The 25,207-nt window shown below is 33.5% G+C and overlaps 4 protein-coding genes across 4 annotated transcripts; 1 reads left to right on the top strand and 3 right to left on the bottom strand.

Moving 5' to 3' along the window:
- Positions 1-664: 664 nt before the first annotated feature.
- On the bottom strand, positions 665-6,886 carry TRIADDRAFT_51394 (uncharacterized protein; the record flags this gene model as incomplete). Its single annotated transcript, XM_002107626.1, has 10 exons — positions 665-700; positions 1,091-1,164; positions 2,950-3,011; positions 3,527-4,169; positions 4,266-4,564; positions 4,737-4,831; positions 4,916-5,099; positions 5,275-5,636; positions 6,480-6,582; positions 6,852-6,886. 10 exons carry the CDS (start codon positions 6,884-6,886, stop codon positions 665-667), a joined length of 1,893 nt encoding a protein of 630 aa, XP_002107662.1.
- Positions 6,887-7,832: 946 nt separating this feature from the next.
- Positions 7,833-8,813, top strand: TRIADDRAFT_19142 (uncharacterized protein; the record flags this gene model as incomplete). The annotated part of the gene is made up of 3 exons (XM_002108428.1): positions 7,833-7,966; positions 8,172-8,295; positions 8,640-8,813. The coding sequence occupies 3 exons, from the start codon at positions 7,833-7,835 to the stop codon at positions 8,811-8,813; spliced, it is 432 nt and encodes a 143-aa protein (XP_002108464.1).
- A 954-nt stretch (positions 8,814-9,767) lies between these two features.
- On the bottom strand, positions 9,768-12,991 carry TRIADDRAFT_49562 (uncharacterized protein; the record flags this gene model as incomplete). The annotated part of the gene is made up of 4 exons (XM_002107625.1): positions 9,768-10,010; positions 10,166-10,323; positions 11,820-11,949; positions 12,461-12,991. 4 exons carry the CDS (start codon positions 12,989-12,991, stop codon positions 9,768-9,770), a joined length of 1,062 nt encoding a protein of 353 aa, XP_002107661.1.
- A 5,117-nt stretch (positions 12,992-18,108) lies between these two features.
- Positions 18,109-20,095, bottom strand: TRIADDRAFT_51391 (uncharacterized protein; the record flags this gene model as incomplete). The annotated part of the gene is made up of 2 exons (XM_002107624.1): positions 18,109-18,187; positions 18,948-20,095. The coding sequence occupies 2 exons, from the start codon at positions 20,093-20,095 to the stop codon at positions 18,109-18,111; spliced, it is 1,227 nt and encodes a 408-aa protein (XP_002107660.1).
- Between the last annotated feature and the right edge of the window lie 5,112 nt (positions 20,096-25,207).

Below are 25,207 nucleotides of genomic sequence, written 5' to 3'. Positions count from 1 at the left end.
ATTCTGTGATCTAAAAAAGCCTTAGACATGTGTAAAAGTTGAACTTTCGTAGTAACTCGATGTATTTCTTCATTTAGGAGGAACGCTTACAATTAAGAGAGAAATGGGTTAGTATTTCAGCTGCTAACATTCAATTAAAATTAAAATTGGTATTCAAATAATCAAAGAAAAAAATTTAAATAAAGGCAGATTTAATAAGTCTTTACGATTTGGTAACTTTAAAATACGATGGATTGCATATTCAATTGACATTTACAATAATATAATACTGAAGTAAAATCGTAGCATGATTTTTCATACTAGTATTACTGTTATTAAATTAAATTTATTTTTTTAATGATGCTAGTAACCAGGTGTATATCCTCTAAGCATCATTTCTTTTAAAATTAATGGGTACTTTCATGTTAGCGTATTATTACAGATTAATTACAACTAGGAATATATTGTAATCTTGATCTTTCTTCATTACAGGAAAGAACGATAGGTGATCATTAAATTAGAAATAAAGAAGAATATATACAATCATACAGTGTAAAAATGAAATATCGATTGCTATTCCAATGTTTTTTGGTAAAGTAAGTGATACCGCGGAAATTTGTATTGGAATTGAAATGTATTGAAATAAAAAATTGGAAATTTTTTACTATATTTATTAGGAGCGTCTTTAAAAACTGACAGATGTTACTTTTAAGAAGAAATCCTGCAGATTAATTGTACAACAATGTAGAGCAGGATATAGGTTAAAAGTTTGAGGCTTATTCGTCTTGAAGAATTACCCTCATTTCCAGTAATTAATAAAGGCAATTATGAATCAACCTAGGAGTTCTGATAGAAAGCTAAAAATAATCAGAAAGCATCAAAATCCAGATTAAAACTGAAGTAAAATGTATCGTTACTGGAATAAAATATTAAAACAGACTGCATTGAACATGACGATAGAAAATAAAATGGATGTGGCTACATATATATGTACTAGCTAGATATGATTACTCTCAGTTAAGCAGACTTACAAATAATTTTTCAATAGAAGGCTTCGATGTCTTATGTCTTTTGAATTTAGCTCAATAGTAATTATTCTATATTTCTTTACCTGATAGTGTCCGTAATTTATCATTAATTGGTCAAGATTGGTGGTTAGTCCCCAGGTAGCCGATAGCTTAAACTCTGTTAAAATTAAAGAAAAAATTAATGGCTATGTTTTCTCTAACTGATTGCTTGCCTCCAAAAGTGTAATTCTAGCAAGTAGTCGGAATATAATTGCGTTTTCAATTATATGAACGATAATTTACGTCATTTTTACGTGTATACTACTGAATTGAAATGAAAACGATTGTAAGAATACTAGGATGGGCAGACAGATCCTTTAGATAGTCATAACTTTAGCTATCATCGATAAGAACTACTCAAAAAAGTTCTATATTAAAAAATATAAATTTTTTAGCGTAATATTTTTCGATTGGTATCCAGTAGCACACTCTATAAAGTGGGATATGTAAAATTAACCAAGCAAGATAGGCAGCACAGATGCAAGGGTGAAGATGAATTTTTCAATCCATTTAAATGCATCTGATGTCCCAATTTTTTTAAGAAAAAAAATCTTATTATTTATATTGTCATAATCAATTAATTATATTGATTACAAGTTAAAGGTTATAATTAACAGAACTTATTATATATATAACATTGTTGTGATCACAGGTGAAATACTAAAGCTAGCATGCAAAACCATTTAGTCTCGCATGAAGGAATGGAATAGCGCTTTGATCCTTTTAATAAAAGAAACGTCATAGGCGGAAACCCTTAATTTCTCCATTAATGCCTGAATAGTAATGTTGATACATAATTTTACTTTTATCAACGTTTATATAGAAATAGACCTTGCCCATCAAAAGAAGGGTTGTAGTGATACGACATAGAATCATTATTATAAAATGTCAGATGGTATCTTAATTATTACCTATAAATTAATCAATGTTGTATTCAGATTTATTAGCTAATGCATTAAAGTAATTAGCATAAAAAACTCCCGAAGTAATCAATTACAATTTCAATTCATACGTATTTAATATCTGGGGTATTATAATTTTGCAAAATGATCGGTTAGGAGGCTATGTGAATTGCTGGACTTTCTTTTCACTTTATCAGCAAATTGCAAAGCTAAAATTATATAACGTAATTCATTTCTTAAACATTGCCCAAAATGGTTGCTCTTATCATTTCTAATCAAAAATAGATTCTAAGTTATCGCTATCGTAGAGTCTACTGTGTATTATGTTGGTAGATTAACAATCGCAATATGAGTAGTTTTACAGTTAGTAAGTTTTTAATACTCGTATACTTGTAGTATTTTAGCCTTCTCCAAATACAGTAATCATAGCTAACGAAAACCAATTTTACCAAGAAGTTTCTTAACTTTACCTCTAGGGGTGGAAATATTGTAATGATTGGTTTACTATGTAAAATCAATATGCTGCGTAGAACACTAACTATCAGATCATGTTGTTATAGATAATGTACACCGGAATAAATATTGCATCGCCATAAAAGTATTGTTTTAATGATATTGTACTCTATTGCATTCGACACTTTCTCCGTTGACTGACATTTCTATTGTAGCGCCTAGCTGTATCTTCCGTATTTTAGAGAGATATAAAATTAGATTGTTCCTTACTTACAACGAATTTGTAGCCGTGAGAAATAAAGTAATAGACAGAATAGCATACGCCAAGATAAAACATATCTTTCCTATTCTGAAAATCAACACTATCAATCGAATATTTACTTAGCAAGGAACGTATTAACAATATACCGCTATCGTAACATTTCTTTAAAGGCTATCGAAAGCTAAAGTTGGATCAAATCGATCAAGATTGAATTTTATTTCTAAAGTTGCTATAAAGCATGTCAATATATAAAAAGTCTATTATCTACATCAACACCGTGTTATACCTCCATGAGCTATAGTCCATGTTAATTGTAACCATAATTTTAATTTACATGTTCTACCCTGCCTAGGTTACAGTCGTTACGAATATGAAGTTATAAAACAAAATAATTATTTAATTTTTACATTATGCCCTTTTGAATCGCGATCATTTCTTTCCGAAATTCGATTGACAATAAAGTAGTTAAAAGCGGATCTAAAGCTATATAATACAAAGGATGATTTCGATAAGCGATCCATGCGGTTCCTTCTGAATATTGCCATCATTTTCGATCATGTAACTTTTAAATTTTTACGTTACATTTGCCTATATCCTTGAAGTATAGTCTTATATACATAAAGGAAGTATAAATATACTGTATTATTAATAACTCAACGGTTTTAAAATTCTTTCAATTCATTCGTTAGTCTTGAAATTGCCTTTCCTCTTTAAGTTCTTCCAATAAAGTATCGACCCATCTATAAAGAAAAGTAAAGCAAATACAATTCGCTTTAGTAATATTCGCAGCACGACTGTACGCAATGTCGCAAATGCATATGCTCAGCTATGCATGAAAGAGTCATTGGACTAAATATACTAACGCCAACTGTTGACGACATTGACTCGCTTTAGCTTCTAGAATTTGTAAAATTTCATCTTGATATTCCTCGTCGCTAGATATGGAATCCAAGTCAACATTGTAGTCTTCAGGCTCTTTCATATCGTTTTTTTCTTGCGGCACAATATTATGGTCAGAACTTCCTTTGGATAAATTCTTTTGTACACTAGCGCTTTCTTTAGCGATATCGTTCACATCTCCTAAACTCATGTTAACGTTCTTTTCATAGTTGTTGCAATCCGATACCAAAAGATCAGCATTTACGGCTTTATCTGAGGTAATTTCAGAATTATTGTGCTTCAATAAGCTTTCTTCCTTTTCACCAACTGTGTGTACACTGCTTGTAATTAGGGATTGATTTACTAATGTCTTTGTGCTATTTTCCGTTTTATTGGTAGCCACGAGTCTATCACCAGTAATCTGTTCCAAGTGAGCATTAGTTTGGGTATAAACGTCGAAGGAAATGGTCTTCGCTACCATCTTAGCGTCAAAATTATGAACAGTTTGTACAGCAGCATCCTTCAATCGATATTTAGTATTGCTAATCGTATTTGAGTAATTAATTTCTGAACTATGCAGATTGCTAGCCACACGTGGAATAAATTGTGATTTAGTTTTCAGGTACCCTAAAACGGAAACGTGCACCTTTAAACTACATACATGCATGACATTTTGTCCATTTACTTATTTAATACTTATCCAATTGAGATTTGAATACCAACCTGATCTGGCCCTCGATAATCTAGCTAACTCCATCTTTCGTGCTATCCGCCACTGATATAATAGGTCATCGTTACTATGAGCATGACTAATTTCTTCTGGACAATTGTTTTTAATATTTTGAGTGGTAGTATCGAAATTTTTTATTACTCTTAGAGGAGGACTTCTAGAGGTTTGCTTGGAGATGGTTTTACTATCGCTTGTTAAGACATAACGATCGCTTTTTCGATCGGACAGGTCAGACGAGAATCCGTCGGTGCTTACACGAGGCATCAAACTGGATTCTGATAATACGCTTTGGCTGGAGAGTTTAAAAATAAAATGTAATAACATGAGCTAAGAAGGCAATAGCATTGTCAGGATCTGGCACTGCGTTGACCATAAAGATAAATCGTTTTTAACTTTTTACGTAAAGGCATATAAATCTAATGGCTCTACAGGATTGCTACTATTACGTAATGAGATAGCGATACCTTTCACTGATTAGTAAATTGGCTCGTTGGTGTATGTCATTCAATGGATCTAATTTTCTTTCATCGTGGCTAGTTGCTGTGTTACCGCTATCACTCTATTGAAAATATGAATACACTGTATCATAAGCATTTGAACAGAGTTTAATTATAACCAAAAATATAAATATGTATCAAATTACTGTCTTTCCATCGGCATTGGAAGTGTGTTCTTTCATTGCCTCACGTTCATAATGGATACCTTGCAGGCTTTTAGTGATTTCTGTCTTGTTGTCGTTGTCTTTCCACCAGAAGTCAGATGTTTCAGTAGAAAGATTTCGTTCATCCCTTGGAGTTGGTTTTGATTGTCGAAATCTATCTATATACCTGCAATATTTAACCACGTTACTGAGTAAGTGATAAAAGATTTCACTGATTCCAGAATTTGGATCCCTATCTCTTACTCTAAGAATCTCATAGGCCAGCTACTAACTAAAGACGTAATAGTTTGCATGTGGCAATTAAGATATAAATATAGTATACATTATATCATTTCGCTAACCAAGAAATTGTAGTTTTATCAGATTTGGTTTGATTGTTATTGATTTGGTCTCTTGAGGGGATCGATTTGTGTTCATTAAGGCTACGGTTGAGACTAGTTAACTGTGCTGATGTAAAATCCTTATTGCCATTGCTGTTGTCAGCAGTTTTTGCGACATTACTGCGTCGCTGATTTGAGGTTGATTCTGGGGTGGACATTGCCATAGACTGATCACTGCTGGTAGTTGGCCAAGTTTCTTCATCATATAATGATTCTTGTTGATTTGCTATAGGTTTCAAATCGTGAGAACGATCGATAAATGCCTTCGAGATGAGCTCCAAGTTTTCCTCTTCCTTATCCAGCCGTCGAGGTTTTATCGATATCTAATCAGTCATGAAGTAGGTTTGTCATTACAATCATCGACCGTATTACCACAAGAACATATTGAAATAGATTTTAATATGCAATGGTAATAACAAAGAAGTTATTGTATTTAACTGTTATCATATCCTTTTGCATAAACAGAACTGCATTTATGATCCTTACAAATTGGATACTGGCTAGTGGCACTACACTATTAGGCTACAATCAATCCAAAAGTATCAGTTTAAGCAATGTTTCAGGCGGAAATGTTAATTAATTAATTTGGGAATATTGCATCAACTTCAGCGTGAAATTAACTGGCAAATTCTAGTGTGGACCTTTACAGGAGGCTTTAATTACTTCCTCTAGGTTGTGAAACGCATACAGTATTTCGCCATGTTATTCCGTAGGAAATACTATACGTCGTTTATTACTACTATTGTATTGGCATGAATTTTAATCAAGGAGTTTGATCGAAACAGTAAATTTGGTACGGATTTGAGACGATATTCTATCTTTGAGATCATGAGCTAATATCGACAAAATGATGCACAGTAAAATTGATATAGTATGTTAATACAAAAAATACAGAAATACAGAGGGCAAAGGAGGTTTCAAATAAGTCAAAATAACGAATTGATATTGTCAGCGTACTAAGAAGGTATAGAACCGATGCAATGATGTGAGTAGCCATTGAAGCTTACTACAAAGCGTAGTATAGAGTATTAGTATAGCACTTTGCAATACAATAAATTATGTCCGAATGGCGGGGTCATTTGATCAGTCCATATTCAATTGACTGCATATGATGGCATGAAAATAAATTGAGCGGATGATCATCATTTATGTAGAGTGGAATGAACCTGACGTCGTTGTTCTGGATCAAAGTATTTCTCAGGAGTAGGATAATAAAAAGGCCGAGATTGTTGTTCCTCTTCAGCAAATGGATCATCTGTGCTAAATACACTACAAAAGTATCCAAAATAAGAGTACACGTTAGCAGCATATTATCACTGTCGGTCGCTATTACAGTCATAATGAGGGACTACTTAATAAGAACAACTTCATGCAGTCTATTGAGTGGTAATTCGCCTAAAATCTACCTTTCCATCATGCTCAAGCATTGAACATCTACAATTGACTATCCTATATCATGGCTGTACAATTGTACATGTAGCTAGTACGTTGCTCTATACACTCATGCAGTACTGTGAATTCATCATTTCTTCACTCACCAATCCTTATTGCTGTTGATAGTCCTCAAAGCCATCAATGTTTTACTGTTGCTTCTATCTTACGCCGAGATGTTGTTGGACATTATTTCCAATTCATTTCCACTTTCAAAACGAACTCGTTTGCCATGGTAATCATTGGAAGGTGACGTAAGTGTGTGTTGAAGCCCGCCACGAATGGAGTGTGTACGACCGTCCGTCCGAGAAGAGTACCCAGTACACTTGGACTACTCAAATGGACTAGGTGCTCTCCTCGGATGGACGGACTTTTTCAAATCTGATTAGAGTGAAATGTGGAAAAAGAGTTGCTCAGTATCGATTTTCCGTGTCTGTTTTCTAAATCACTCGTATTAATTTGAAATAACATTGACGATCTGAAGTTACTGCTTGCAAGCAGAGATTAGCAATAGGTAATGGAAGGCAATGAAATATGACTTCATTAGCAAAAAATCACTTCATTCACAATCGACTGTTAGCATACTAAAGTACAGCACAGTCATAACGCAGTGTTTAGAACAATTTGTGAAGGAAATGAGGCCAGATGTCTGTCCGTCTAAAGAGGGTATTTTGGAGCTACTATTACTCAGTGTACTGTACAGTGTACAGTACACTACGTACAGTACTGTACACTGTATCCTTGAGCGTACCGTTTTCTGCAGACCGGGGTCCGGACCAGACCAGACCAGACCAGACCGTCAAGACCTCAAAGTACGGCATCAGCATCCCGCATCACTAGTCTACTATACTGTACAGTACAGTATTTCATATACCCTACTGAACAGTCATAAACGGCTCAATTTCAGAAATGAGTATGGTGGAAGTGGCAAACGGCTGAGATCTGTCAACATTGCGCATGCACTAAAGGCCGAGAAACCGAGCTGGTCTAGACCGGTACTGTAGGTGAGTATACAGCACAGGACAGTACTCTTGCGTATAGTCAAGCGTATCGATTTTTTCAAAGGCTCTCATAGTGGACAAGGCATCATGGCGACTGGCAAGAAAACGAAGACGTTATATACACAGGATCAAGTTGTTGCACAGTTTAACCATTTAAGACAGGAACAGAGAGCGATTGCTTCCAAGATTGGCGAATTAGAATTAGAGAAAAATGAGCACAAGTGAGTTTGTAGACTTGTAAAGCAGTAATAACAGGATACTATGGACTTGTTGTCCAGCTCTAGCAGATGAAATCCATCGATTGCAATGGATCCACTTTCACATAGCGAGCTGCTAAAGGAGATAGATTGTTTCGGTTACATGCTTACTTGTTGTCATGATGTTGGCTACGTCAATGAATCTATGCATTCACTTCTTTTTATACAGAATTGTCATTGATACCTTGCAAGAGGTCGACGCAAAGAGGAAATGCTTCCGTTTGATTGGAGGCATTTTGGTTGAAAGGACGGCTGGAGAAGTCCTTCCAGCGTTGCAACATAACCAAGAGCAGGTATTGTAATAGTAGTAGAAACGTGCAACCCACTTAACGTTGTCTTCTTTAATTTTGGAATTACTTTAATCGAATTACACTACTGTATTATCATGGACTGCAAATACAGTGCTATACAGTACCGTAGAGCTGTGTACCAGCATTTACTTGTGATATATGAAATGAAAATCGTTGGATATCATCTCATATTATTCTCAGTGAGACACCAAAGCGGATACGCATGTTAATTTATACTATACAGTCTACTTTATACTGTAGTATAGCGAGAAGGTAAAGCCTACGCTTTTTAATGCCATACTGCGGCTAGGTTCTTAAAGTTAACTTGATTGTTTCCATGCTTACAGATCATTAAAGCAACGGAAAAACTAAAAGAGAGATTAGGTACCAAAGGAGAAGAGATAAATCAATTTAGGCAAAAGTATAACATTAAAGTCAGAGGAGAACGAGAATCCAATCAGGAAGAGAGCAAAGAAACAAAGTCGTCTGGCCAAGGGATACTCGTTGCTGGCAAAGATTAACAGTTTACCAATCAAGAATTATAATTTAAACTATCGTTGATCAAGGATGCACTTGCTTCATCTTCAATTGTAACTACCTATCACTGCAATTACTCATCTACAGTGACAAGTACTTTTTCGTCAAGTTTTATTCTGTTTTCCGTATGGATTACGGATAATTTTCAATTGTTATGTAAGCGGTATTGGAGATATTTTACTAATAACATAAATGAAGGAATGAAGGAATCGTTAGTTAATTTATCTTGAATTAGTGTCATTTTAGTAAGATTCTGAAAACAATACATTCACTTTTGCTTTGATTATACCGTATACCTATTTCGGTAAACAATCTAAATCATTATGCTACTGTTTGTATATAATTAGTTGTATATGATTTTCTGACTAGGTATATGTCGTTTTGTAATTTTCTTGATTAAAGAGTCTGTATATCGTGAAAGAGTTCAGTTTCAATAATTGAGCAAGAATTCTCCGATGGATTTCCCTTATGCAACTTTAGTTGTGCTATATCACACGCCAACAGTTTAAGATTGTCTTCACATTAATTAAACACAATGGACGTGTATGTCCAATGGAGACAACAACAATAACTTAAGACGGTAACTACCAAATACATTAAAATACGAGTACACAAATTAGTATAATCTCGGTTTCATCATCAAATTGTAATAAAATAATAATAATAATATCATACCTACGTAATATCTGTATATATCCAAATCATAATGATGGACAAGTCCTTACGCACACGTTGTAAGTTAAATATAGATTAAAATGAATTTGAACATCAGTCTATAATATAGTGATTATCCTAAGAAAACGCCAGTTCAATTCGTTCGATATCGTTGCTTCGCCTCATTTGCGATACGCTAAAAGCGTATTATAGTCATTTATGCTGAAATGAATTGGATAATTCGACGATAGTTCAGCTTCTCCAGTATCCTATTTCACGTCTATTCAGACTTTGTTACTTGCTGAAGAAGTCGGCGGACTAGGAGCTGGGGCGTCAGGCTTACTATATAAATAAGTGGCGACAAGTACAATGCAAGTTCCATACACAAAAAATTGAGATGGAATAAAGTCTTGTAAAACGTAATAAGATAAAAGTGAAGATGTTATGATTGAGATCGATGTAGCGAATCCTTTAAGGATGTTGTCAGCGTATTTTACAACAACGGCGACTATCAAACCCCCAATAGCCTGCAATGATGATTGAAAAAAAAATTTGTGTTATGATTACGACAGCATACATAGTTGATGATAATCCTATTCCCAACATTCGGTACAGCCTTGCTATCGAGCGCAAGAATAATCTAAACCTGCGTTTAAAACATACTAAAGCAGTGTAGCATTACCTGTAAACTTACGACGATCCACGTAATGTTATTATAGCCTTGGAAAAAACCATCTTTAACAAGTGCATCATAATCTTTGTACAACATTCCCATTAAACCGAAAATAAATCCAAATGTACCAAGCTGTACGTTACGAACCCAAATGGAAGACTTTGTACCTACAGTATAAATGAACAAGTTACACAGATTGGAGATTTAAAAGTCAGTGGTAATAAAATATTTATGGAGATTGTCATGGACAACACATATTGGTAAATGATAAAGTCAGGCTTACTTTAGTAATACAGTATGATACTAGCCCTACCAAAGTGTAAACTACTACTTTCGTGATCGAAGATTACTATAAAACATAGGGCGAATGGGCAATTTCAGTTGTAATAAACTCCTTAGTCAGTTTCGTTGAGTCTGAATAGAATTAGCAACCTACAGTACTACATAGGCGTTATGACAAGAAGGTAGCTGTTTGGCACCATTACAACTGCAACTGCAATATAGATGATAACCATAGAGTTAGCAGAGAAATCAAACGATTTAATAGAAGCCAATGCCGTTGCATGTACAGTAGGGATCAGTCTCTTGTAGGTGATAAAGTAACAATCAGAGTATTAAAGTATATCTATCTGCCTTTAAGTAAACACCTTAACTTTGACAGATAAATAAGGCTCATCTTTCGTTGAATTTTCAAGCAATATCGTGATACCTTCAAGATACTACTGTACTACGTGGTCACTATAACACAATGTTATGATGTGTAAGGTCTGTTATAGGAGAGTATTAGGTCAAAAATATCAAGGAGTAACATCATTGCTATGATTTTTCATTTATTAGTAATGAATTATCGGTACCTCTAAGCGAAAGAGTGTCTCCATATTGATCGTATGTAAGTACAAGTAAAAATCTTCAACATGGGCCGAGTATGGTATTTGATTACCAGTATCATCACAAGTTGTGAAATATTCTACATTTAATGCTTTCTAAATAATATTTGTAGATACTATCTATGGGGACATACTGTACTATATAATGTAATCCAGTGAGGTCGTGAAAAGTGTACAGTAAAGTAAGTACAACTGCATAGATCCGCATAATGAATAATGAAAATGTATAGCATACCTAGTTGATTTCTTTAGTACCAAAATACTTGTAATGCACGAAATAGTAAATTATTAGTTAATATTACTACTATATGTCATCAATCTATTCATGGAGATGTCATATAACGTTGACTTTCTTACAATTTACAAAATACAGTAACTAGACTATCCATAACGACACATTTTTTCAACTAGCTTGCCTGTTAATTATGTCATTAATAAGCCTGGATATTGTCTAAGCGTACACAGTCTGCAAGTATTTTATTGCAATTTGAATATTATATACATATTGTTCTTATAGTCTTATTTGCCAGAATGCACAGTACTGTACGATGCATTACAGATATGAATAATTGTTGTTGATATTAGTATATAACTCTAGTAAAGTGCAATAATCACTGAATGGCGAATGAATGGGATGGTTGATTAATGGATAAGAATTAATTATAGACTGATGTACTAAACATCAACGTTAGTGTCAATAATATCGCATTATGGAGGGAACAGAAGCGTAAAGAATGCTGAGAGTATTATACGCGTTCTAGAACACTGTAGCCTACCTTTCAAAATTTTTTCAAAATAAACTCCGGAAAATCCGCTTGATAAACAAGCAGTAAGGACAGCAACTAATCCCAAGAATTGCTTCGATTTAGATAAATCTTTGGAACTATGTGGCCCCTTCGTTGGCATCTAAATATTTCGAAAGTGAGTTAGTAATTTGATGATGCTAATATATAAATCGATAATAATACATTAGGTCAATCAGAAGTGATGTCCATATCCATCGATTGGTAGGTTGTGGTTGTCTATACCTATAAATGATGCACAAATTCGTCTACTGTATGTATCACCTCCGCAGTCTACGACTATTGTAAGAGTACTCAAGAAATCCAAAGTCATATTTGATTGTATCCATAGTACTGCAGTAGATAAACTGTCCAATTGGAGGACTGCCTGTACATCTTTATAACTCTCTATAACATTTACGCTACTTTTAAGCATGCACGAAATGGTCGTTATTGGAGGATAACATGAAATCTATCCAATTTCAATGAGGTAGCTGCTTGAATGCAGTCCACTTGTTACCATGTAAGTTGTACTGGTAAATCAGCTACGATGGCTGATAATGTTGCAAGCACTGGACGCGTTGAAAGTGTGCTTACGGCAACTTTCTTACAAGTAGAGCACTGTCTACACTCACCTGAACCAATGAGACACCAGCCATGAGTAAGACTAATGCAATCCACTTAGTCGAGCTGAGTCTCCTACCCAACATGGTGACGGAGAAAACAGCAGTAGTTAAAATTTTTAACTGATAGGTGACTTGATATGTAGCTGCGTCCAGGTTGGATAAAGCAATGTAGAGTAAATTATTTTGCACCGTATAAAGCCCAGCTGGAATAGCCAATTTAATCGTCTCAGAGAATTGTCCAATACATTCATCGCGAACGACTGCAGTAAACTTATGAAAATTGAAGCCGACTTGTCGAAAGATGATTAACAAGCAAGTAATGACTTTCATCGCTTCAGCAATAACCACTGCAGTAGTGACCAGATACATCGTCTTGCTAGGTATAGTTCTAGAATATCGCATGATCAAGACCAAAGCGGTTGTTTGAAGCGTTAAAGTAAATAAACTAATATATTTTAGCGAAACATTGATGGTACCGATTCGTATCGTCGGATCCGTATTGCTATTACTTCTACCATCGCTATTTTTATTTTCTTTCATTATAATCCTATTCGATAGGTTGAAACTAGCGTAAGATTGCTGTAGAGGCGTAATAGAAAACTTTGCTAATCGTATCGATTGCGTGTGCTAATAGGCTAAGAAGAAAGTAGGGTAAACTATTGAACGATGTTGCAGCCAGTTTACAATTTGTAGTCAAGGGCAAAATAGCGACTCTCAACGCCAGTCCAAGTACGCGTAGGATCCAGTGATTTTCCCCTTGGTAGCAAGGATGTAATTGCTTCGTCAATTGGATGATTAATAAGGCTTTCCTTTCGTAATTCTAATAGCCACTCTATAGCTTAATAATCTCTTATTCTATGTCTCCACTTCTAGACGAGCCAAGTTGGTCAAGGTTGCTTTCATTCTTGTCCCATTCCAAGAGGAATAAACGGAAGGAAGGATCGTTTCGTCATTAGTATGCGCCTGCCCACTGTCCAGTCTGGACAGTGGGCTTTGTCTGTCTGTCTTTCTGTCCACGACCAATGACTGGCTGTGCTACACGCTTATGTCCAACTTTTATACTACCTTGGATAGCCAAGAATGGACTGATTCTGGCAGGGAAAACTCTTGTTTTAGGCTATATCAAGATTGTATGTTTCAAACATGAGACTATCGCTTGTATAACGTGCACACTACAACAACGCATTCAGCAGAGTTTACTTTTCCTCCATTGTCCTATCCCGGCTGCAGCTGTAGCATCCAGCGATTGATCGATCGCACCTGTGACACCTTCAACGTTGTCAATCATGCCAACCCCAACTAGCGATGAGAAAGATGGCGCAGTGAGCCAGTGACTGTAGTGGCAAGTTAGCTGGCTATGGCAGACTGGCAATGGCCTTCTTTCCTTCAATGACTAGTCCCTATACGCCATTAAGAACAACAGGATACTCATTGAACGTTGATGGTTGTCGTGATTTCAGCTTATTAAAGTAGTTTTGTGTAGGCAATAGAGTGATAGCATGTAGTGTAGAACTAACTGTACGTCTTAAAGTAAGTGTGGATAAGGCCAGTATGATGAAATGGCAAACATTTAGGGCTAACAACCCCTACACTACAATGGTTAATCCGAATTAAAGTCCAATGTCATGATTTCAGCTCATGACAGTAAGGCAATGCAGAAGTGAGCTGGCCTATGGCCTTCTTTCGTTCAATGACTAGTCCCTATACGCCATTAAGAACAGCAGGATACTCTTTGAACGTAGGAACTACTTTGATGGTTGTAGTGATTTCAGCTAATTAAAGTAGTTTTGTGTAGGCAATAGAGTGATAGCATGTAGTGTAGAACTAATTGTATGTCTTAAAGTAAGTGTGGATAAGGCCAGTATGATGAAATGGCAAACATTTAGGGCTAACAACCCCTACACTACAATGGTTAATCCGAATTAAAGTCCAATGTCATGATTTCAGCTCATGACAGTAAGGCAATACAGAAGTGAGCTGGCTTATGAGCTTCTTCGTTCAATGACTAGTCCCTGTACGCCATCAAGCACAGCAGGATACACATTGAACGCAGGAACTACTTTGATTGCTAATTCGAGTCAAATATCGCGATTTCAGCTCATGACAGTAGCCAAGTTTGTTTTTTTTAAGGCAATACAGAAGTGTAGTCGTGAATGAGCTGATGGCAGACTGGCAATGGTGTCCTTTCGTTCAAGGACTAGTCCATGGACGCCATCAAGTACAATAGGATACACATTGAATGCAGGAACTACTTTGACTACTTTGATAGCTAATCCGAGTTTGAGTCCAATATCATAATTTCAGCTCATGACAGTAGCGATGTATTTTAGGCTATACAGAAATGTAGTTATGAGTGAGCTGATGGCCGACAGGCAATGGTACTCTTTTGTTCAATGACTACAGTAGTCCATGTACGCCATCACGTACAACAGGATACACATCCAACGCAAGAACTACTTTGATGGTTAATCCGAATTGGAGTCCAATATCATAATTTCAGCTCATGACAGTAGTAATGCTTTTTTTATAAGGCAAGTGGAGTCATGAGGAAGCTGGCCAATGGCCCTCTTTCCTTCAATGACTAGTCTCTGTACATCATCAATTACAGCACAACAGGAGATGCATGTCGAACGCAGGAATAGCTTTGGTGGTTAATCCGACTTTGCGTCTAATATCATGATTTCAGCTTATTACACTAGCGATGTGTAATAATAATAATTAGGTCGCATCAGCACAATTGCCTCCCATGACTTTCACCGATATTTTCTACTCATGAAGAACTATTTAGTTAGTAATAAATGGAAAATTCTTTCTAATGTATCTATCATTTACATTTATATGTTGCTTTTTATAATGTAAGACACATTGACTTTAAGATTGAGTTATACTATAGATGGCGATCATCCGGGTGGCACTTGTCCTAGAATCAAACAGTCTACATAAACTACGCAGTTTACAGTCAATCTATAATTATTTTACCAAGCATCAAATGCTGATTCAATAATTATGTAATTGTTTAATTCCATCTGTTGTGTATTCAGTCAAGAAAGCATATAATCAATTACAGCTCACTATACTGTACTATCAATGATAATAGCTTAGTGATAATGATAATGGACTTCGACTTTGATTACGTAGATGATCTTATGAAATAATTGCTTAGTAAACGACATCAACTATTGCTACAGCGAAAAGAGCTGCTACTTTGTATCCCAATACGATAATAATTACTCGGTAAAGGACATCAGCTACAGTGGTGAAGAAAATACTTTTTTCGTTGCTTCCATTATCACTGATGTCAATGAGTAGGGTGCAAACAGGTGCAAGTAGCAGTTGCCAACTGGGCATTATTACTCAAAAGCTGCGACGAGATCTTTTGCTAGTCCATTTATTTTTCAGTCAATGCAATGTCTTACATTGGTGTTTACTCATTCAATTCGTTTCGACATCTTCTCTATATAATGGACAGTACATTTTACCTTGTATTGTAAAGATTCGGAGAAATCAATGTATCTCATTGCAAGTGTATTAATGACGATCCTATCAAAGATGCAAGCAAGAACAGTGATCACTTCCACGTCCTCAATTGATCCTGTGTTAAGCCTGAGAATGATTCAAACAAAAGATTCGACACAGTATGGAGAAAGTGGTCTTGCTTAGAAACAATTACCATGCTACGACAGATGTCGACGATTTTATCAGTCACATTAACACTGCAATCCCTCTCATAGCGATTTATGGCTAAGTAAATGCGCTAGTTAAAATCCTTCCACTCATTTTGACAACCTATGAGTGAATACGAGTATAATTAAATTAACAATTACTCTCGTAATCTTATTCAAAGAACCGAGATGTGGTATAAACGTTATCACTAAATCATAGTGGCAACTTCTTTTCATTGAATACTGAAAATATCACGGGTAGACATTAAGCTTGTAGACCAATTGCACTTTGTACTTCATCTTTGATATTAATAACTAAACTTTAGGTACAGATTAGATAGATTTTCAACATTGGATTAATTTAACTGCAATATTACGGTAATACGATAGCGAAATGAAATATATTAGTCAACTAGGTCAGTACCTATTGAATCTTTCAACATGACGTGTAGTAAAGCCAACTCTTAAGGGTCTTCAATAAATCAGACTATCTGGATTTAAAACCCAAATCAAGCTTTATTGCAATAAAACCAACTGTAACTGTACTTACAAAAACTATGAACAAGAAGACTTTCCGATCTACTCGTTGTGGACGCTTAGAAACATGACGTGTAGTAAAGCCAATTCTTAAGGGTCTTCAATAAATCAGACTATCTGGATTTAAAACCCAAATCAAGCTTTATTGCAATAAAACCAACTGTAACTGTACTTACAAAAACTATGAACAAGAAGACTTTCCGATCTACTCGCTGTGGACGCTTAGAAATCCGAGCGCAAGACTTATTTAGTAATGGTAGTAACATTATCACGCTTCTACGCGCTAAGCACGGGCATTGAATTACCATATTTTGTCGGGTTACGAGCAATTAATCGTCTTAAACTAGGCAAGTATTATAACCTACGGTAGTGCATATTAGTAATTCTATACTTAATTAAGAATTTAACTTAAGTACTAAACTCATGCCACTCCATGACGACTATTATGATATTCAATATATGTTTTAGATATGTATAAACCCAACAATATGATTACTGTTTCATATTTGCTTCAAGTACAAGCGATACATGTACGGTATATCCTGTTAGAAAACCATCATCTGGTTTTTTTTCTATTTAAAAATGTTGTCAATAGATCAAGACATAGCAACTTACATGAAGTCACTAAAAAATGCAGTACTATTACTACTAGCTACGTTGATATGAGTAAATCAATTAAAAGCCAGCTTTATGAATTAAAAAATGTAACAAAAACGAATTAAAAATCCTTTCTACTGAGGCGATTATGTCGTTAAAACTTTCAAAGCAGGCACATTATAATATTTCTATTCATTCTACTCTACATATGCTGACGTCGTATATCTACGTATCCGTCTACAAGAAAAGGTAACATAATTTACGCTTATTATTTGCAACAAGCTGCTGGATTTGCGAGATAGGCTAGTATATGAAGATATACTGTACATATATACAGTAGACAAATAACAATATCCTGGTAGAGAAGGTCATCATCTCTTCTTCTAGCTTGGAAATCTTCCTCATAAGGTTATGGAGATCTGAACCTATTGTCCAAATGGGATTTCCAAACATGCCAATATTTTTGCACAATCTTCATTGTAACTTAATTACTTTTATGTTGTTGATTCATGGGAAAGTATTAACAACTAAAACTTTGATCACGCTATCATTGAAAGCATTTACTTTATTGCGTTATAATATTTGACATTCAGCATATACGTATAGTTCTCGTATATCCTGCTGACTTTCTGTCAACCAGATTTCAATTAAAAACAAAAGGATTGTAAATGATTCCACGAGTCACATTGCTTTCACATAGAATGGAAAAATGGTTGATTTTGTCAAGTTCTTTATTGAATATTGTGATTTTATTAGGTAGATCAAATTATAGATATATTATACCTTGATTGATATCGATAAGGATGATTAACTTTATTCTTATAATTATATTATATACTCTTAAAGAGGTGTTATCCATTCTTAGGTATCACGCAAGGACAAGATAAATAATGAAAATGTTATCATCACGATTTGGCAAAAAAATTCAATCTTGTTTCCACTATATAGAGAAGTTAAGAACAGACTAGCATTTTAATGTTAGTAACAAGTGCAGTTCAAAATTAGACTAGCAAACGAAGATTTTCATTGTGAACATAATAAATTGATTAGATAATTCATGATATAAAATAAGTTTAATGTTACAATATTCATATTATTTACATACATACGTAATCTAACAATTTATGAATTATTTACCATTCGCATAAAATTGGATTTTTAAGTCAACAACATCATGATATTCATCGAAATTTCATGGTATAATGACTTTTATTTTACTATTACAAAGAATTGATAACCACTTCCGCGCTATTACTATCTCTTATAGATCGATATCCAGTCTAAACTATGTAACATCGACTGGGGTGTAGGGTTATCTAACTTGCATCAATAATTACTACAATAATCATAAGAAGAATTTTTTACCTACAGGCAATAACGTAGAACCTTTTTTAAGGATGTAGCCAGAAGTAACGGATAGCGGAGATATTTTACTACTTTACAATAATGTCTCTTTTAAGGTGCAAATATCGTAATTGATATACATGAGTAAAATTCTTCTTTTTTAAATCATGGGTATAAGCATACTATGAATGATCATTTTGATATTGCATTAGTGATAGTTTGTATAATAAAAAATTTTCATCAGCGCTATGATAAGATTTCTGTTTCATAATTCAGCTTAGATCATTATAACTTATACCGATGTAATTTGTTGCGTGATACTGGAATGAGAAGAACTTTTACGTGAGTGAACCAACCTATCTTCGTTGCAACCGCGTGAAGAATATATTGGTGTATCACTTCGATAACTACATTTATAGATAGAGCAAAAACGCTGATCTTGATCGAATGAACAATCAGAACCCTTTATACATCGTTTACAGCAAAAGATGGACTTGAAGGCAGCATTAAAATGAGGATTGTAATAGTAGCAAACAAAGACGTTAGAAGTACTATAAAAGTAAGCAATATACTTGGTAAAGGTGCGAACTATTAGTACTTTTGATATGATATGACAATCGAATTTTTTAACCTGTAGTATGATGGCGTTTAAGATTTTGGTATTAATTAACAGAACATAAATCCAATAAGGTAACCAAGCTATTAAATAAGCTGTAAATATAAATACTGACATTTGGCGTAATTTCTCTTTAACTTGATCAATACTTTCATCTGGTTGGTAATAGCTATTGCCACTTAATTTATGATGACTTTTGGAACGATAACTTCGACCTATTTTCAAGCCCTTTATTACTCGAATATTATAATAAGTTGCTACCAGCATAGGCATAAAATAGGTAATAGCAAAAATGCTAAAATCGTAAACAGGTCGATGCCCTCCATTTCCCCACGAGCTATCGATGACACAATAATCATTCTTACCATAGCGGGTAATCTTTAAAACTATAGCATAGGGAATCATACAAGCAATAGCTACAACCCAAGAAAATATTATACTATAGAGTGCTTGTCTTCGATTTGGCTGGATATTAAGCGGCAAACAGATAACCCGATAGCGTGCATAGCACATAAAGGTTATGGAAAATGCAGACACAACTACAGTTACAACAAATGAAGAATATGTAATCTTGCAAAGGAACTCTCCAAAGGGCCATGATTCACGATAGATTATATCGGTTATAAATTGTAATAATCCTGACGCTAAGAATAGCAACGTTACAATACTGTAATTTAGCATCATAATATTAGTAAAAGTCCACAATCGATGAGTACGAACAATAACGTAAGCAATAATAAGATTTCCAACTGTGGAGACTGTACAGATTGTAATAAATGCCACAATTTTAACAATGAGGATGATACCTTGCGTAGATTCAAAATTGCCGTCATCGATACATGATCTTGTTTGATTGGGAATACTAAAGGATGAATTTTTCAATGTCATATTAAGCAGAATTGGATTTTCCTACAACATACGTATATCAAAAACAGAATATCAATGAGAGATTAAATATAATTCAAGAGAAGAAATATTTTGTCTTCCTCAGAAAGATGAATAGCAAAAAATTTCTTTAATGTACAATATAAATCTCGTATATATTACAAAAACTAGCAATTATATATATCAATTTAATAGCATTGAGACACATCAATACGTAATAAGAGATTCGCATAGAATTTAAACGAAAAGAAACAATACCCGAATTTTTCGAGAATTTTGAAAACAATTCTAGTTGAATCATTGATAGTTTGTTTTTCAATTTCTATTTCAAGTTATGATTTTTAAATTTAATCAGAATTTAAATTGTTAATTTCCTACTTCTTTTAGCTTATTTTATCTGTGCAATTATAATTATCATGCAAATAGAATTCTCAAATCATATAAATTAATATAAATATGATAATGAATAAAATGATTAAAAAATCCTTTAGGTTCAAAGAAAACTATTTTTCAGACAATCTTCTTACAGAAACTGTCATAGGGTAAAAGTAACGAAAAATTTTTGTACGTATCCCCTTCGAATTGGAGCCAGAAATTATTTATACTTTTATTCTAAATGAAACTGTTACCCAATTAATTAAAAGAGATTCAGTTGAATGCTTTAATTAATCGCTAACTATTAATGAACTGTCAGCTCCAAAACAAGATATGCAATTTTTATAGATGAAATTATTACATATTCACGGATTGTATTAAAGGATGCGTTCCATCTAATCTCTTTTTGTAAAGGGTCGAATATGACATTTAGATTAATTTAAACTTTTCCCAGATAATAGCTAATTCAGATTGCTGTCAAAATAAGATCATGCTTAGTTACAGTTTTGTATCATATAACTTATCAAGGTTATTAATTTCTACATGTAAAGTAAAATACGCACATGCCATTAATGAAATGACTATTTGAATGTATATTTTATGATATCGTACAATGATACAATTAGCCAAGACTGGACCAATTATTATTTATGAAGATATTATTGATGTCATACGAGAGAAAGTTATATAACATATAAAACAAACTATATCATCTCCAACAACGTTAATCATTTATAATTATAACATTAATCCTGTTAAAACGGTCGGCTTCATTTCGTGATTTATGATATGTACAAAACATAGTATCAATAAATAAGCTGTTAAAAATAATTTCTAGCTTTTAAAGAAGTCAACTTTACTTTTGCTATATCAATCTAGCAATATATCAGTTTCAATATATACGTATCCTGTAGGCGTTAGTTCATAGACTTTCATGATGGAAGTAATGAGATCGTACTATATCAAGGTAAGTATTATATTATATCCTATTAGCAGTTTCTGTAATATTGTCTGATATCAATAGATTATATAAAAAAAAAATGTTTGTCTCCACCTTAATAATAGACTAAAAATTGACTATATTAATCAAATTCTTAATTCACACTCGCTATATCAATAAATGCTAACGCTATATTTAATCTATTTCTAGACTAAAATGCTTAACTAAGCTAAAAGATCTACGAAATTGTCTGTTATATTTCGAACTATACGAACAAGTAGTGTAATGGTCCAAGGTAATGCCTTATAAAAGAATAGACACCGTCTAGTGTAGAAGCATTAATCGGTTAATGGAAGATTGTAAAGAGTCTGAAACAAAGCTAACTTTGAGAAATCGGCATAACTATGATTCGTAAAAAATAATATGCATTATATGTAAAAGGGAAGCGGTATATCAATGTGATGAGTAATGTAATAGAATATCTATGTACATTATAATAAATATCACCATCATATCATCTACATTTAATAAATGTAACTTCGTATTCTGTCACAATTATCAATACGTAGATTAATTGAAATAAGCAGGCCGAAGAAAATGATAAAAGAGATGCATGCATATCATGAACAAATGAGCTAGTATCATAATAGAGAAATGTTGGCGCGTATGAACAAAATATGAGCTTGCTCTATCTCAACTATTTTACCAACAGTATGTAGGCTCCCTTTAATGAAAATTTTTTAAAATGAGCCCGGGAATATTTAATAGAATAAATTTCAGGATAAAAAATTATAAATTTTAGATGACGGCATTAAACTTTTTAGCCTATAACAAAATTTTTAAAGTGTTCACAATATTAAAACTTTCAGACCGGTATGATTATCCGCTCATCCTTAAAATTAGAATTCAATACTTTTGATAATATTTGTGAGCTTACCTTCATAATTTTTATTTAAAAACAGTCAACGTGTTAAAATGCTTAGAAATTGATTGCAGATCGAATGGCACATAAAATTTCAAAGTAGTATATAGCGATTTAACATCAGTAAACGTGATTTTGTAATATTTTTACCATGAAGGAATCAGCAAAGGATGTGTACATTCGTATATACGTATCGAATTCGGAAATATCAATTGAAGTCAGAGTGAGAGTGAGAAATCAAGTGCATGTAAGCAATATTTGTAGATTATGATAGAATCGACTTAGTTAATCATCATTCTTTAATTATTCTTAGGTAAAAGTTACTGCAATTGTTTAGCTATTCATTATGTATTAAATATAGAAGGGATTGTTAACTAAATTATTGATACTATAATCACGAAGACATGGATGCGATTATTATGCCGATCGATTTACTTGTATTTCATTGTCATTTTTTTATTCAAGTTATTTATATTAAGGGTAATACTGAACTGCCAGTACACAAAATGATGTCGCTATCCTACCAACAATAACCACGATAAATTAATAATCTGATTATCATAGAAAGTGAAATAACGCCAGGTGTCAAGACAATTCACTTGAACTCTGCAATGAGTGAATACATTTACAAATATTCTATATCGATTGATTGCTCGCCAGAATCTATAGTTATAACTGATATGATTTAGGCTATGACTATAAAATTTATCTTTCAGTTTGCTTAGCTTGTACACCATTACTTGTGCTCTTATTAGAAATGATAACACAATTTCAGATATAGTTTTTTGCTTGCTGTTAAAATATCGAGATTAGAAAAAATGCACAAAATACCTCGTATATATGAACGTAACCGCATGCGAAGTCTAGGCTTAGCGGCATTTATGAATAAATGTTACTGTAGCAGCTTACAATACAGTTTTTTAATGTTAATATCGTATAACTTGACATTGATGCTTACTAGGACATGGAAATATATTCAGTAGAAAAAAACATCGCAATAAGGACAATGTTGTTTATTTCCTTATAAATACATTTGGTATCACACGCATACAACGGAAACTTATTTGTTACTTTCATGTATTAGTCGATATACTTAGCACTATACTAAATTATTGAGTTAAAATATAAACAGCCTTGTGGTTGAGATGTAATCATTTTTCCAAATTAACATTATCGTAATAATAACTTTACTGCCATTGCTATTTCATAAATCTGACAAGGCGTTAGGAAAAATTTTATCCTAAACAAAAAGCGAATGATATTAACGTTTATTAGCTGTAATTATTATATCTGCATTAAATTACTGGCAAGAACGTTTGTATTCCAGTAACAACAAGTTAGGTAGCGTAATCGATTTGCATTGAAAATTTCTTATTCCATCGATTGACGCGCAGTTTATATAACTAGAGGAATCACAGTTTGAACTCAATCTGCAACGAGTTGTCCTATCTAAGATAGTCAAATATGTCATAAAAATCTGGAAATTCTTTAAAAAATATCCCAGTAGTAAAGGGCTAAAGCCTAAATCAGTAGTCTAACTCAATGATCATCCTTTACAAATATATCCAGAAGCATAGTAAAGAAGATATTACGAAAAGTGTTTTCTAAATGTTGAAAGCTATAATAAAAAAAATACTTCCCGTATCGGTTTCGTGTCAAGTGTAAATATTGTCCAGTATTATTGATAGAATAATCCTGAGAATGGTAATGAAAGGAACCGTTGTTTGGTCATAAAGATAGATAAAATAAATAATTTTAATCATAAAATTTGAAAAATTGCTTTATGTACGAAGGACGTCTAGAAAGTATTTTTAGAGATCAGTAATACTTTGTTATCATATTTAAATTAGCTGATCATAGTATTTGAATAGGTGGATGGAAAAGTGGCTGTCCGAATTCTTGCATCATAAACATATCTTGAATACTATAGTGAATTCGTTTAGACTATGGATCAGAAATATTACGTTAAGATCGTTTTGTTAGGCAACAATTAAATCATGGATTTTAATAATACTATCATATAGTCATGCATAAAATTCTTTATTTTTAGCTATTGCATCGTTTCACTTTATATATATTTCTTAAATTAATGACAATATTAAATTGATACACGGTATCAACATAAATTAATTGAATCAGTTATTGTTAGTGATGAAGTTTAATGAGTTTAAAGGCTGTGGGTTAATCAACATTGAGTGCTAGGTACTTCATATTTGTTTCACATATTGAACAGTAATTGCTGTTAGCGGCGTTTGAAAACCCTCATATGTGCTCTCGCCTATGCTAGTTCATATGCTGGTAGGCACTTTATAAATCACTAGTTCCTCCTTTGCTCGTTATACTTCGTATGCTATACTCGCTTGATAAATATTAAGAAAGCGAATAAGGTTCCATTGACGTGATATGAATTTATTCAACTGCATGCATTCTTTATAATTTTTCCCAGAGTGAAACGTTGCTATATTCATTTGTGACGAGTATTCTGTCAAATTTAAAAAAAATTCTTTTTATTTTACTGTATAAGAAGTATAGACAATTACTCTTTGAATGATATAGTTGTTACACTTTCTAGTTTATCGTAACAATAATTTAATAGTCCAGTAGGGCTTGAGTACTGAACTATCACGAGTCCAATAGAGCTTAAGTACCGAACTAACTTTATTATGCGTTAGGAGCCGTTATATATAAGAGACAATTACCAGTAATGTGCAATAACGGACATACCATGAATGTTAACGACAATCTTATCTTATTCATAATAAGATAACAACTTATTTTCTTAGATATGCTATCTAGGACTTAATCGTCATCATTGCAGAACAACTGCAGAAATATACTGAATAAACATGCTTATTCAATATGATAGAGCTTATCGATA

Source organism: Trichoplax adhaerens, genomic scaffold (genome assembly GCF_000150275.1).
Source record: "Trichoplax adhaerens TRIADscaffold_1 genomic scaffold, whole genome shotgun sequence".
Taxonomy (NCBI): domain Eukaryota; kingdom Metazoa; phylum Placozoa; class Uniplacotomia; order Trichoplacea; family Trichoplacidae; genus Trichoplax; species Trichoplax adhaerens.
This window is presented reverse-complemented; position numbering and strand designations above follow the sequence as displayed.